The 16,312-nt window shown below is 42.2% G+C and overlaps 1 protein-coding gene across 1 annotated transcript in view; it reads right to left on the bottom strand.

Moving 5' to 3' along the window:
* Positions 1-16,312, bottom strand: part of KMT2A (lysine methyltransferase 2A) — a 173,984-nt gene that overhangs the window by 59,162 nt on the left and 98,510 nt on the right. Inside the window, 2 exon segments of the mRNA XM_075190790.1 lie at positions 3,693-3,883; positions 4,747-4,820. Of these exon segments, the coding sequence (XP_075046891.1) occupies positions 3,693-3,883; positions 4,747-4,820 (265 nt within the window).

The following is a 16,312-nucleotide window of genomic DNA, read 5'->3' on the forward strand; positions in this document are numbered from 1 at the left end:
TGATCTCTATCACTTCCCCACTCCCAATATTGCTCTGATTAAAATGAAAAGAGTAGTCTCTCCCCTCCTTGTACCTTATTCTAGTTGCACAAGCATGTCCAGCTAGGTTAAGCTGGAGGGAGTGTGTAGGATGCCAAAACAGAGTGATCTAACACTGAGGGACGAGTACTGTTATTTGGTCACAAATTTGAGACAGAATATGTACTAGACCAGTGTTGGCGAAACCTGTGACACTCCAGGTGTTGCGAAACTACAAGTCCCAGCATGCTTTGCCAATATATAGCAGCTTATTGCTGGAAGGGTATGCTGGGACTTGCAGTATCACAACACCTGGAGTGTCACAGGTTAACCAACACTGTACTAGACTCATGCTGGAGGAGTTGATGTTTCCTATCTATAGTTTTATAGGCTACCTACAACCAAAAATAAGCATTTAGTTTAGGCGAAATTCTGGAATTTGAAATAAAAGTTACTGAAAGGCACTTGGTAGATCCGGTGGTTTGTCAGGATACCCAATGCGATCTCCCGCTTGGGCAGGACATGTTTGTCTGTCAAAGCCCTTCCCCCATGAACTTCACATTAATACACATGTGGAGTTCATAGGATTTGACAACCCCAGATAATCCCACTGGAGCATAAGGGACAAACTCCTGCTCAGAGTACCCAACTGTGACTCACCATATCCATCTCCCAGTCACTGTAAATATGAATTTATTCACTGCCATGCACTCATGGCTACTGATGGCAAAACAAAAATAAATATTTATAATATGAGTCAAGATCTCAGATAACAGAGAATAGTGTGATAATTAAAAGCATAATGTTGAATAAAATATTATTGTGACAAATTAACATTCCAATAACATGTCATAAATCAGTGGAAGTATTCAATTAACTGACCATCAATTTAGTTTGTACACTAATTTAATATTTGATTATTAAATCTCAAGTCTCTATCCTTTTATATATCACAGTCAGTGACACAGTCTAGGTGCTGTCCTGCAGCAAATGTAACCAAACTACCCGTGACCACCTCTGGTTACAGCGCTGCAGCCACTCACTGAATACACAATAACCCACACAGTAACCCAATTCAAAAGTTCTGGCATTTAAGCTGCCACAGAAACCTGGTTTTGCTAAATTTAAATAGGGATAAAATTTCTGAAGAAAGATTTTAAAATGGCCCCCGTCTCCCCCCCCCCAGCAAAATTATGTGGGCAACACAGTGGCTTAGTGGTTAGCACTTCTGTCTCACATTACTGGGGTCATGAGATCGATTCCCGACCATGGTCTTAACTGTGTGGAGTTTGTATGCTCTCCCCTTGTTTGCGTGGGTTTCCTCCCACACCTCAAAAACATACTGGCAGGTTAATTGGCTGCTATTAAATTGCCCTTAGTCTCTCTCGGTCTGTGTGTGTCTGTGTGTGTAAGTTAAGGGATTTAGATTGCAAGCTACAATGGGGCAGGGACTGATGTGAATGAGTTCTTTCTACAGCGCTACAGAATTAGTGGCACTATATAAATAGGGATAAAATTTATGAAGTGCCACTTATTCTGCGTGTGACCCATTTAGCAAGAATTTCACACAAAATGCATGTTATCCTAAACATTAAAAAAATGTCAACTCAATTTACTCTCAGGCTAGATTTGTATAAGAGAATTGCTGTGAAGTTATGATCAATTTCTAAAACTAATATTGTGCTTTGTTTTTGGGGCTTCCAATCAGACCTTTTAAAAAGAGAATTACACATATTCAGTATCATTTTACTGGATTAATTGTGATGACAATGTCTTGCACAAATAGCCTCAAAGTTTTCTTGGTGGGGAGGGGGGAAACACTGAAGAGTTTTTTTAACTTCCTATTTTGCCAAATTTTTCCAGACATAAAGGCCCAGAATATAAAAGATATGTATTAAATATGCTACTAAAAAAGCCTCATCTGTTCCAAAAAAAAAGAAAAGAGCAGAAAAAATATTTTTTTTTAGCTTGGATCAATATATTAGTATTATTCCTGGTGAAACCAATAGAGACATCTCCAAAACTTCAAGATTGGTTTGGTCCTCAGTTATTAATCTAAACATTTCTTATTATCCAACCTGAGTTAAGTGGTTTATCTTACAAACAATACAAAACACGCATTGCTCCTGTATATTAACCCTCAATCAATTAATTCCTTACTTTTTGATTTCTCAGTCTTCTCTTCCAGATCAGAATGTCTGGATCACAAGTGGGGGGTCTTAGAATCTGTTTGGGGTCCCAAGGTTAACAAATAAGCAATAAAGCTCTATCAGACACCATCACTTTTAAGATCCCTGAACACTGGCACACAGAGTCTGGGGCCTTGAACATTGGCAACCAGCAGTTGGGTGGGGGATCCCAGCGGTGAAGGGTATCATTCTAAATTATAGATGCATGTTTTTCATATGTAAAGCAGGACTTATTACAAGTAGATGGAGCCCCACTTAATTTATTATAAAAGCATATTTCCTTTGCTTGTTTGGTCAAGCCTCAATTTGTGGAAAAGCCACATAGGCATGAGCAGTATTGCATGGCGAGGCAAGCACCCCCTTAGTTTGTCTTATGACCCTTTTTTCTTATATATGCCTGCACACTAATTTTTTATAAAAAATCAATGGTCATTTTAATGACCAATATAGTACCTATTGCTATAGCAATAGATAGAGGGGCAAGCACAGTAAAAGCTCAGGGGACCAAATAAATGCAAGCCCAGGGTTGCTTTTGAGGATTTGTGTGAGACGAAATACCAGAAAGGAGAGGAATGGGTGACAAAAAAATGCACATGAGAGGGGATGAGAGGTGGCTGAGGATGTGTGGCGTAATGCAATTTACAGTATTAAGATTCAGTTCAGACCTCAGATAAGAAAAAGCATCCCTACAGTTTACTGTATGTTTAAAAGCTGAATATTAAATTCTGGTCATGAGCATTTAATTCAAAAAGAAAGAGTTTTCATCATTGCATAGAGACACAATGTTAATATTATTTTATAACAAGTTGGATGTATGAAACAATTTCATATACATACATACCCATCTCCAGCACCTCACATATACACTTATGCTCATACCTCAACCTATTCATGTACTTTTACCTCCTTTTACTACAGTAATGGCCAGATATACAAGCAACTCGGCTATGAAATAAATTACATTATAATTACTTTTCAAGGGAAAAGATTCCCATTTATATAACTTGAGCACTCATCAGTCAAAGGGCGACTTCCTTCTGTACCCTTGACAATGGTGAAATATAAAAACTAATTTCATAACTTCTAAACTCCTAATTTCATAAACTCATTTTTGAGAAAACTCTGGCCTATCCATTCTGTTTCTCAAGACATAATCAAAGAGGGCACATATGCTACAGCACTGGATTGTAGAACTTGCTATTAGCAACTTTGGTTACATGTTAATGAGATGCAGAAACATTGTACTCTAACTTTTATCATACATAGTACTGTCCAGATAAGTGTCACAAAATGGATTTATGCTCTTCTCAATGGACACACAGGTACTGAGTTTCCACAGAGCATGGATATTGTGAGATATTCAGAGGACATGTAAAACCCTTGTTTATTTTGTAGCAGTTACCTCCAATTCCCTGTGCTGCTCTAATGTGGTTCTTTCAGTGCTACAACAGACTGTGTCTTGTTACTTGTATAAATGTTTCAAACCTGTTGTTGGTGGAGTTGGTGAGTGTATGGGTTGTGGTGACTCTGGGTCTCCTGGAGATTTGGGTTTTGGAGCTGGAATTATTTTCTTCATTAGTGGAGGCTGCTCAGCCAATCTGCTCTCCCTCTCCTGCCATTGAGCATAGTTATGATCCAGGGAGGGTGGCAGTACTGCATTTGGTAACATGCTGCTACTGCAAAAACAAAAACAAAAACCCATTTAGGAAAACTGAAGACAAAATGTATCCGTGTCTGCAATCTAGATTTTAAATAGCAAAAGTAAAACGTCCCACTAACATCCATGGGCACATTACAAAGTCTAAGTTTCCAATTTGCTGTTAGAGTAGGTTTAGATTTGCATGTTTTGGTTAAAAAAAAGTTCACCACATATTTGTACTGGTATTAGATTACAGAGAGCAATTTACAAATGTGAATGGGATGGGGGGAGTAGGTATGGACAGCAATAATCTTCATCTCATCACATTACCAACCAATCATCAGATACCCATGTACTGTTTTATCAAGGTTCACCGCTGTATTCTGTCAATTAACCAAAATATTTGCACTTTTAGCAATACCTGTAGAATTAAGCATTTCTGAATACCTACTAATGTAGGCATAATCTGAAGTTACAGAAAGAAAACAACTTGAGAAAATTTAAACATGACATTTCTACAGGAAAAGTGAAACACTAATGTGATTGCTTCCCATTAAATATTGAAAATATATTCAGTTTCGATGTCCCTATTAATGCTTTCATGCTATCACCACTTTTTATGTGTAAGCAATATCATTATTTAATTCATACATCACAATAAAAAAAAAAGATCATTCAATACTGTATTTGAACTGTTTCAATATGCAGATCTCCTCCTTCATAAGTGTTTGGCATAACCTTAGCAGTCAGATTTTGCTTGGGTTCTGCACACAGTTATTGCTTTCCAATAACCGGAAAGGTAAGATTTTATTTATTTACTACTAGGTATGTTCTTACTATAAATATTTCACTGCCATCCTTAAAATATAGCAAAAAAAGAATACATCCAATAACACTTACTTGTTGGTAACCTTATTTGGTTCCCAAAATCTGGACTTCTTTACACTGAACCATGGGAAAACACGCTCCATTTGCTGGAGAGAATGAAGAAACATGAATAAATAGATATGAGTGAAAGCATCAATGTAAAACACAGTTAAAAGTAAAATAAATGTATGCAGTGTGGTAGATAACACTCTACAAGCGCAATATAATTGTAACTTAACCTGCGGTTAATAAGAGCAACATAATTGCTTTAACAAATTGTAATCAAAATATTAAACTTGGGACACTGTTGATATATGTAAAACAATATGCTGAATATCAAATCAAAACTTCTATGGTCCACATTTAGGGTGAACCTGAAACCTGAACAGTGTGTCACTGGTGGGGGGAGGAAGGGGGGGGGGGGGGGTTTGGAGGATGTACCATCTAAGGTGCAAAGGATTTTGAGATCGATATGTAACTGTCCAATACTAGTTAAGAGGATATTTACATCACTGTGTGCTGCATGCAATATCAATAAACTGGGGGATGGGAAATTCAGTACACATTAGGCTGGTAACAACAGTTTATTGTTCAGTGGATTCTAATCATACAAACTTTAGAAAGCAAACCATTTTTTCCTGCTACTGCATTACACATGATGGAAGCTTGCATGGTTAAAATAAAGTAAAATAAAACAGCATAATTAAATTACTCAAAATCAGTGCTGATTGAATGTTGCTATCCCTACTCAATTATAACACCAAAGTTTAAAACAGAAAATGATGAACGTAGGGCAACATAGACTTTTAAATGAGAAATTCAGTTAGAAATCAAGAATTAGAACCAACATCATAATATTTCAAGATGAAGAGGAAGGTCATACTTACTATAAAGGCAAAGGTATTAGTGTGTCTATATTAGGGAATTTAGACTGTAAGCTCCAATGGGTCAGGGACTGATGTGAATGAGTTCTCTGTACAGCGCTCCGGAATTAGTGGCGCTATATAAATAAATAATGATGATGATGGTAGAGGGAAGTTTTGAGGCTTCTATCTTTTTTTATTTATTTATAAAAAGGATTTGTACCTATGTACATCAAATTCCTCAGTGAGTTCCAGTTGGTTGGTGGGGGTAGTATTTCAGCAGGGTAATGTATGTGCATTCTTACTAAAAGCATAGCATATCAGAGCAAAACAATGTTGCCTGCAGTTTTTCAAGCACCATACCCTTCTGTCACTGCTACTCTTTCATGTGCTCGATAATCTGGTAATCAGTAGAAGAGTGGGCATATGTTTTCTCTGTCATCCTTTGGGGGACACCGGGAACATTGGGGTATAGAGTAGGGACAGGGCGAACTCTGCACTTTAAACTTCTGTTAAACTAAGCCCTAGCTCCTCCCCCTCTATACCCCACTTCCTGTAAGCTTCAGTTTAGTTTAAGTGCCCGGCAAACGGGATGCTTAGCAGCCGAATTCTGTTTTTTTTAAAACTTTGTTTTAGTTTTTAAGTAATCGGAGACTTGTGTCTCCTGGTTCTGACAGCCAGCGGCTCAGTTAGCCGCGTAGGCAGCTGTCAGTCATGGCTGCTGTTTTGGAAGCTCCGGGGTAAAGTAGTGAAAAAACTTCCCCTTCCTCCCTGTCTGCCATTGTTTAATCTCTCTCCCGAGCCTGCAGTAATAGTGGGGACTCGGAAGCATATAGTGCAGCATGGCAGCTTACAGTGCACAGCATTGAGGAGGTGCCGTGGAGCGGCGGTGCGCTGTCTGGAGGGGGGGATCGGTGGTGTCGTGGAGGTGCCTAATTTTCCAGCCCCCCTCTCCCAACGTTCTCATGCCCTCCTAGGAGCCAGGCACTGTCGCCGCAGGCTGTGTCCGCCCCCCTGTTCTGCCAGCTTGCAGATACTGCATAAGGAGGGATGGCAGCAGGTAAGTGAAACCATCTCCCAGTGCAATGCTTGGAGGAGGGGGGGGGGGGGGAGGGTAGAAATTCGCAGTTTGTCTCCTGAGTCAGGCTGCTTCTTACTAGGAGCAGTCATCAAAAACATAAAAAAAAAATAATTTCTATCTTTAGCTTAGGGGGCTGGGTCACGCTAGGGTCACTAAGAAAGTGAGCCCTACTAGGCACTGGATTGGTTGAGGGGGATGTCCTGTTGGATGCTTGCCAATCCAGTGCTGCGCCCTGGGGAAGTGGTATTTCCTCTATTGCACTTCCTCCATGGTGGTCTCTCACTCCTTTGTGTGCAGATACCAGAATAAACAGCCATTTTATAGCTCCAGCTTCTCCTCTTTTCTGTCCGGAGTCCTGTAAGGTAAAGGGTTGGGGGTTGTTATTTTCAAAAGTTTGTCTTTTTCTCTGTGGGGCTTTATTGGCTGTATTGCCGGCTCACTTTCTGTTCAGTTTTGTGTGCTGCTTGTTATTTATATTGTGCTTTGTTACACTGTTTATTACACTGTGTTGTGTCTGTTTTCTCCCATCTGTTAACATGTCAGATAGGGAAAAATCCATGCGTGGTAGGGCTGGTGTTACATCTATGTTGAGTTTCATTTGTGCTGTCTGTCACGTTAAGTTGCCATCTGGTCAGTGAGGCGCGCAGGCTCTGTGTGCAGCCTGCCGGCCCTCCGAGAGCATACCGTGTGATATAGCAGCTGCTTGCTCAGATACGGCAGAACCTGCCTGGGCTCGGTCCCTCTCCAATACGTTGGATGAACTTGCTCAGTTGGTGCTGTCACAGGTTGTGGCCGTCCCATCTTCTGAATCCGCTTCTTCTGTAGCGAATGACATGGGTTCTAGTTCACTAAGTCAGGGTTTGACTATTTCTACCACGGCGGAGTCGGTGAACCAGCCTGGGTACAGGGACTTGCATCCTCTGTACAGGGTTTGGTTTTGGTTATTTCCTCTTTAGAAAGGATATTGCATTCTGCTGCACCGTCTTCCTCGCGTAAGCATAAGAGGTGTCGGCACCCCTTTAGGGAAATGAGTCAGATTCTGACTGCTGTTCCGAGGAGGAGGGTGAATTAGCGATAGATTTTGATATGGAGACTTCTTCGGTGGTGGAGGAGGTTCATTCTGATCGTCAGAGTGTGGAAGAATTAATTCAAGCTGTGCGTCAAGTACTTGATTTTCCTGAGGAAGAGGTTCCTGACGCTGCAGATGCTTCTCTTTTTGCACGCCGGAAAAAGATATCTTTCTCTTTCCCTGCTTCTTTCTAGTTGGAAGATTTGTTGCCAGAGGTGGATTGCAGCTGGGGCGCCAGGACTGGTCGGCTCGAAGTCCAGCAGTGAAACCTGCAGACAAGCAGTCCTCATGATGGGCATTTTCCTCCTCCGCTGTCACCAGTGGTAGGAGCCCGTCTTCTCTTGATCAGAGATCGGTGGTTTCAGTCTACCACCGATGTCTGGGCTCGGGGGGTGGTGGACCAGGGATACAAGATCGATTTGCTCGGTCTTCGTCCCAGACGGTTCTTTGCCACAGGGCTTCCCACGTGTCAACGAAAACGACTGGCTTTACGAGAAGCAATTCAATCCCTCCTTTCTTCCACAGTGATTATTCCGGTGCCAGATTCTCAAAGAGGATTGGGTTTTTATTCCAACCTTTTTCTCGTGGCAAAACCAGACGGCTCATTCAGATAGATTTTGAATCTGAAATTTTTGAACACCCAGGTCAGAGTGCCCAGGTTCAAGATGGAGTCGTTGCGCTCAGTCATTCACGTCATGGAACAACTAGACTGTATGATGGCTATAGACATCAAGGATATCTATCTCCATGTGCCCATCTGGAAGGGACATCAGTCCCTTTTAAGGTTTGCGGTTCGATCAAAGCACTTCCAATTTCAGGCTCTTCCATTTGGTCTGGCCACAGCCCCACGTATCTTCACCAAGATCATGACAGTCATGGCTCCTCTGCTAAGGTCCAAGGGAATTACCATCATCCTTTACCTGGACGATCTTCTTTTAAAGGCAGATTCTCCAGAGGTGCTTTAGTCGCATATCCAAGTCGTAATGCAGACTCTAGAGTCTCACGGCTGGATTCTCAACTTCAAGAAGTCCAAGTTGATCCCCACCCAGCAGATTTTTTTTGGGGTCTTTTATTCGCCACCAGACAACGACCGGTGTTCTTACCCCAGGACAAGATTCTAGCCTTGCAGAACATAGTGAAATCTCTGTTGGCGGCAAGGAAGCCTTCGATACATTTCACCATGGGAGTTCTGGGCAAGATGGTATCGCTTTTCGAGGCAATCCAGTTTGCTCAGTTTCATGCACGGCAGTTCCATTTGGAACTTCTGTCGCAATGGAACAAATCCCATCTGAATCTGGTGGGTCAGGTATTCCGCCTGTCTCCGCAGACGCGTCAGTCGCTTCTTTGGTGGTTACACAAACAGAATCTCGCCAGGGGGCGCAAATTCTCAATTTGGAATTGGACTTTGATCACAACGGATGCCAGCCTTCGAGGTTTGGCAGCCGCCTGTCTTCACACTCGGATTCAGTGTCTTTGGACTCAGAAGGAATCCAGGCTTCGAATCAATGTCTTGGAACTGCGAAAAGTGTTTCATACTCTTATGAGCGCGCAACACTTGCTGCAGGGAAGGCCAGTGAAGATTCAGTCAGACAATGCCACAGCAGTGGCATACCTCAATCATCAGTCGGCATCAAGAGTCCCTTGGCCATGCAGGAGACACACAAGATATTTCAGTGGGCAGAGGTTCACATTCCAGCGCTCATGGCTATCTTTATTCCCGGAATAGAGAATTGACAAGAAGGCTTTCTAAGCAAGCAGACTCTGCATCCAGGCGAATGGTCCCGCCATCCGGAGATGTTTTGCCAGTTGGTGGAACGCTGGGGTCAGCCGGATGTGGATATGATGGCATCCCGGTTGAGCCACAAAGTCCTCCTCTTCTGCTCACGTGCAAGAGATCCTATGGCCGACGCAGTAGACGCCATGTCTGTCCCTTAGTGTACCTTTTTCCACCCGTAGCCATGCTCCCAAGGGTGTTAATAAAGGTAAAGAGAGAGGGTGTTCCAGTAGCACCGGATGGGCCTGGTACACCGACGTGCTCTCCATGGCAGGAGCTCGGTCATGGTGGTTGCCGCTAAGCCCAAACCTATTAACTCAAGGTCCATTTTGGCTCTAGGTTTACAATGTCTCGGTTTAACGGTGTGGCTGTTGAAGCCATGATCATAAGAGCTAAGTGTTTTTCCGAACATGTGGTGCAAACCAGGCTTCATTCTCGGAAACCAGCTTCTGCAAAAATCTATCATCGAGTCTGGAAGACATATATTGGCTGATGTGAAAAGAATGGATATCCCTACTTCTTCTTTTTGCTTGGCCAGGTTACTTAGGTTCTTGCAGGACGGGTTGGATGCAGGTTTGCGTCTTAGTTCTCTTAAGGGTTAGGTGTCAGCTCTTTTGGTCTTCTTTCAAAGAAAGTTTCTGTCATACCTGATGTGCAAACTTTCATTCAGGGCGTACTCCATGTACAACCTCCATATGTTCCTCCGGTACCGCCATGGTACAACCTCCATATGTTCCTCCGGTACCGCCATGGGATTTGAATTTGGTGTTGAATGCTTTACAGCATCCGCCTTTTAAACCTTTGAATACAGTGGATTTCAAATTTCTAACCTGGAAAACGATTTTCCTTTTGACCATTTCTACGAGACGCAGAGTTTCAGAGCTTGTTGCTTTATCTTACAAGTCTGCTCTTCTTGTTTTTCATGAAGACTGGGCAGTTCTTTGAACAAAGCCCTCTTTCGTTCCTAAGGTCGTGTCTAGATTTCATCTAAATCAGGATATTGCCATTCCTGCCCTGACTGATTCCACGTCTTCAGATAACAATAGTTCTATTCGTTATCTCGATGTTGTCCGAGCCTTGCGCATTTCTGTGAAAAGGTTTCAGAAAGTGCGCAAGACTTAGAATCTTTTGATTCTCTATGATGCTCACAAAAGAAGCTGGCCAGATTCTAAGGTGACTATTGCTAGGTGTATTACGGCTGTTATCCATCAAGCTTATAGTGGGGCTGGGGAACCTGTCACAGATAATCTTTGGGCGCACTCTACAAGGTCTGTAAGTGCTTCCTGGGCAGTCCGCCATTGCCACGTGGTCGTCTGTACACACATTCCCTAAATATTACAAGTTTAATGTGTTTGCATCCAAGGATGCAAGTTTTGGAAGAAAGGTGCTTTGTGCCGTTTCCTCTGAGCGTTCCCTCCCCTGAGGCAGCTTTAGGATGTCCCCAATGTTCCCGGTGTCCCTCAAAGGATGACAGAGAAAATTGGATTTTTATACTTACGTAAAATCCGTTTCTCTTAGTCCATTGGGGGACACCGGGCGCCCACCTGTAACGCTCTGGTTTCTCCTGCTGTTTGACATGTTGTCTTGTTGTTAAAAGAATATTGTTGTTTGTTAATTTTATTCTCTTTTCCTGTTTTCTCTCCATCTCCGCTTTCTGTGGACATGGTTAAACGTAAACTGAGGCTTACAGGAAGTGGGGTATAGAGGGAGAGGAGCTAGGGCTTAGTTAAACAGAAGTTTAAAGTGCCAGTTCGCCCTGTCCCTACTCTATACCACAATGTTCTCGGTGTCCCCCAAAAGTATAAAAATCCAATTTTCTCTCCTCCCGACAGGATGATTGCTGAGATAATAAAAGGTAAGGTTAACATTGTGCGCATTCTTCTATAATGCTGCTAGACAACAATGTGCTGTGCATACAATCAAAATGGATAATGCAGGTTATTAAGCAGCATGTGCAGACAGTGCTATTTTTAAGTCAGGGAGCACACTAAATACAGATGATTGCCACCAGATATAGTTCTTCATATTAGTATTGGCATCAGATGTGGCTCTGTATATTTTTGACTTGGAAGATAATATTGGCCTTCATATTAGAATAGCCTATCAAATTTGGCTGTGGGAAAACATCAAACAATGCAGATTCTTCTTCTTATTATTATTCTTAAGCACAAGTATTTGGGCAATGGCAGTTTTCAGCAAAGGAGTGCACAGATGACTGGAACTCAATATGGCTCTGCATGTGTGACCGGCTACCAGCACTGGCTTTTTGTACTTCCGTTACATAATTTTCTGTAAATCTAATGAGGGACACTGGAACACAGAGATATAGAGTGAAGTAACAGGCGCTTATGCACTTTAAAATTACTGACAAAAGCGCAATCTCCTCCCCTTCTATACACCCACTTGTTGCCTATGACTTATGGAACGTATTGAAAGTACAAAAGTATGTGAACATGTGTGCACCAAAGACCAGGTGGTGATGCACCACAGCAGCTCAGCAGAAGCCCTGTGCTGCACTGCCCAAGAGTCACCCACCGATCTAGTGGAATGCACTCTCACATTTCCAGGGACAACGTGCCATGTCCTAATGTAGGTGTGACAGGATGGACTGCCTATGCCAGCCTGTTTGTTGTTACTGGGAACTGGATGGGCTTACTTTGCCACCATTCCCTTTCGTTATCCGAAATGCACCCTCTAACCACAGAAGGAGGAGCTTACAAATGCTGCCACCACTGGATTCCTGACTGACATCCAGTACAGAGTTTCTTCTGGGTAACTGACGCTGCTAGTGTACCCCGTTACTGGTGTACCTAGGCTGGCACCCCTGACCTCTTCCTATGGATGAGGATTGCTGTGGATGGATCCCCCCCCTGGCCTATCACACTGGCCAGACCTGCTGAGTATCAGGCAGAGCGATGGTACCAGAAAGCTGGGTCCAAATATCAGAACAGCCAGGAACGGATTAGAGTTGGGTCTAATCTGTAGGTCACAGGGATCGACAAGTTTCCAAGCAGGTCTTTGAAGCAAGTGAAGTTTATTTGCTCACCCCGATTGAAGGTACCAGAGAGGAGGTCAGATGAAACAAGAAGGATTTTCAATAAAAAAGTGCTTTTTATACAGTTTGGACACAACCTCACATGGTAATCCAGCCCCCTGAGGTCTGAGCTATTTTTAGAATCAGGATGCAATATGTTACCCAAACATGGATTTAATTGCAATGCTAAGCTAACAATATTTACACTTATCTGTGATATCCTAAAACTTGCTGTGATTTCCTGCATCTTGTTTTAGACACAGAGAAAATCTAACAGCACATCTAATTAAACCTTCCTATGTCTTTAGAAGTTGGACCCTCACACATCAAAAGGTGTAATTAACATGAAATTAACATTTGTCCTTTATTCAGACAGTTGCAGAATACACATTCCCAAAGAAAAGTTACAAAACCACAAACAAGTAATTTCCCTATTCCAAAATACACAAAAGCTTTCCTCAACAAAGGCTTATTGCATCAGCTATATACCTCAGAAATAATGCATTTCCTCTAGCAAAGATAAAACTAAAACAAATTTCCTCCCCTGGTCTCAGAAATAAAGATATTTCCTTTACAAAAATACACATAAATATAAAAAATAAGTACATTTGCAATTATATAAATAAGCGCCCTGCGCTATTTCCTTTAAATTTCTACTATAAGTTATTTATAAGTGATGCAGTCACAGTAAGCCTGGAGAATTATGAAGTAATCCACCTGATAATGGGCTACTTAGAGATTGGCCAGCATCTCGTGGACATTGTAGAGCACTAGCAGGTCATCTGTCCTTTGAACACAGATCCTTAAAGACCCAATAAATTCCAGAAAGTGAAGAAAGCCTTTCTCTGGAGACTTAACCTGGTCTAAGGCAGGAGTCACAATGTCCTAATTCAGACAGAACTTGGAAGCTACCAATGGGCTGAAATTAAGGTTTAGTCCTAAGCACAGCTCTTTCATCATGGAAGATAGGAGAACAAACCCTGCAAGATAAACCCCCCAGCTCCAAAACTCTCCTGTAGAGATAGCAAACAGAAAGAAAGTCTTCAGGAAAGGAACTTTAACACTACCAAATCCATTGGTTCAAAAGAATGGTGATGTAAAGTGGTCAGCTACTGGGAGGATATATGGAATCTGCATTTGCAACACTCCTTGCAAGAAGCTATGTACTAAGAAAAATGAGAGGGTTGAGATATGGGCTGTGACAGGATGGACCGCCTATGCCACCCTGTCTGTTGCTGCTGGAAACCGGCTGGGCTTACTTTACCACCATTCTCTTACGTTATCCCAAGTACGCCCTCTTGCCACTGGAGGAGGGTCTTACAATGCTGCCACCACTGAACTCCTCAACTGGCATCCAGTACCAGGTTTCTTCTGGGTACCTGTCACTGCTGGGACCTCTTACTATGGATCAGGGTTGCTGTGCATGGATTCCCCCTGGCCTATCACACTGACCAGAGCTGCAGGGTAGCAGGCAGAGCAGTGGTACCGTAAAAAATGGGTCCAAACCTCAGAAACATCCGGGAATGGATTAGATTTTGGTCTAATCTGTAGGTTACAGGATTTTCAGCATGGAAGGTCACAGGATTTTCAGCACGGAAGATATTTTCAAGCAGGTCTTTGAAGCAAGTGATGTTTATTTACTCTTTACTGGTTAAAGGTACCAGTGATCAGGTCAGATGAAACAAGAAGAACAATTTTTCAATATAAGCCAGTGCTTTTTATACAGTTTGGAAACAGCCTCAAAGGGTAAGCCGGCCCTCTTGAAGTCTGAGCTATTTTTAGAATAAGGATGTCATGTGTTTACACAAACATGGATTTACACGCATTGCAAAGCTAACAATATTTACGTTTATCTGTGATATTTTAAAAACCATGGTGTGAGTTCCTGCATCTTATTTCAGAGCCAGAAAGTCTACTAGCGAGTCAAAAGGTCTAATTAACACAAATTTAGTCCTTTTTTCCAACAGTAAAAGAATACACATCTCAAAAGAAAGGTATAAACCCCAAACAAGTCATTTCCCCACATCACGATACACAAAAGACTTTCTAAACAAAGGCTCATTATATCAGATATATACATCAGAAATAAGGCATTTCCTTTAGCAAGGTTAAAACAGAAAAAAACAAATTTTCTACCCTGGTCTCAGAAATACCGATTTCCTATATCAAAATATACACAATATCAAAAATAAGTGCATTGGCAATTATATAAATAAGCACCCTCCGCTATTTCCTTTAAATAAATTTATACCATAAGTTACTTATAAGTGATCCAGCCACACTCCTCACCCCCTTGTCCATGCTGCAACCAGCGTGCCATGTCCAAACGATTTGGCTCCTGGTCTGCAGTCCCCTAGAGTTATCGGAGGTGACCCGGAGGATCCGGCTCTTCCTGCCAAGACAAGCCATCCGCATTGCTGTGAGCCTTTACTTGCTTGTGAATTATATTAAAGTCATAAATCTGAAGTGCAAGGTTCCAGCGCAACAAACGGCCACTTTCCCCTGAGGTGTGTTATAGCCACTTTAAAGGATTATGATCAGTCACCACAGTAAAATTTCATCCATACTAATAAGGTTGAAGTTTATTCACTGCCCACACAATGGCTAAAATTTCCTTCTCAATTGTGGCATACCCAACCTCCCGGTTTAGCAATTTTCTGCTCCCAGTCCATACTGCGACGCGTCAGTTTGCACAATAAAGTCTTTGTCATAATTAGGCGCCAACAGTACTGAAGCACGAACCAGGGCTTCCTTAATCAACTGAAATGCCAGCTCACAAACAGGTTTCCAGACAACAACTTTGGGGAGTTTCTTCTTAGTGAGATCTGTCAGGGGCTTCGCTACCGTGCTAAAGTCTGGGACAGAACGACTGTAAGTTTGGGACGAAACGTTGGTAGTACCCTGAGGTCCCTAAGAAGGCCAGTACTTGTCTTTGGGCCGTAGCCGGGGCCAGTCTCGGATTGCATCTACTTTAACTGGTTCTGGCTTAACCCTACCTCCCCCCACATATACGTGTGTGTGTAATACATATTAATATAATATAATACATACACACACACACACACACACACACACACATATATATATATATAAATATATACACACACACACATATATATATATATATACATATATATATATATATATATATATATATGTGTGTGTATATCTATATATCTTTCTATCTATCTATTATAGCATAATATAATTGCAGCTTTTTCTCCAGTCCTCTGACTGTAGATAGGAGGAACATAACAACTTGTTGCAACAGGGAGTTCCTTTTCAATCGCTCCCTCCCCACTCAGGCAGCCTGAGCATACAGGCCAAATGCGGGCTTTTGTTAGCATAACCGCGCTGGCATCTTATCTATAGCTACAGGTTTCCCAATTGCAGCTGCTCCATTTTTGGTCCGAGCCAAGTGCCCCCTTCAATGTAGCAGGGACCAGGTATATTCCAAAATGGTGCCACGCATAAAGACGCAGCCCAGGGTAACAGAAATCGCCTTACTCTGTGCTATTACCAGAAACATCCCTGCAGAAGCCTCCTCTTGTCCATGGCTGCGCTCCGGTATATCAAGCTAAAAAAAACTACATAAGCTGTGTATGTGCTGCCTATAGCACATACACCTTCTAAAATGGTAATAAGCAAAATTTAAAATGGAAATGGCTGCAGCACAGCACGCAGAGGTCCTACTCCTCTGGCACTCACACATACAATGAAGTTCACACGGAGTCCCAGTGGGGATATAGCCTGTCAGCAGGAAAGTTAACTATTTGAG

Source organism: Mixophyes fleayi, chromosome 11 (genome assembly GCF_038048845.1).
Source record: "Mixophyes fleayi isolate aMixFle1 chromosome 11, aMixFle1.hap1, whole genome shotgun sequence".
NCBI classification, from domain to species: domain Eukaryota; kingdom Metazoa; phylum Chordata; class Amphibia; order Anura; family Limnodynastidae; genus Mixophyes; species Mixophyes fleayi.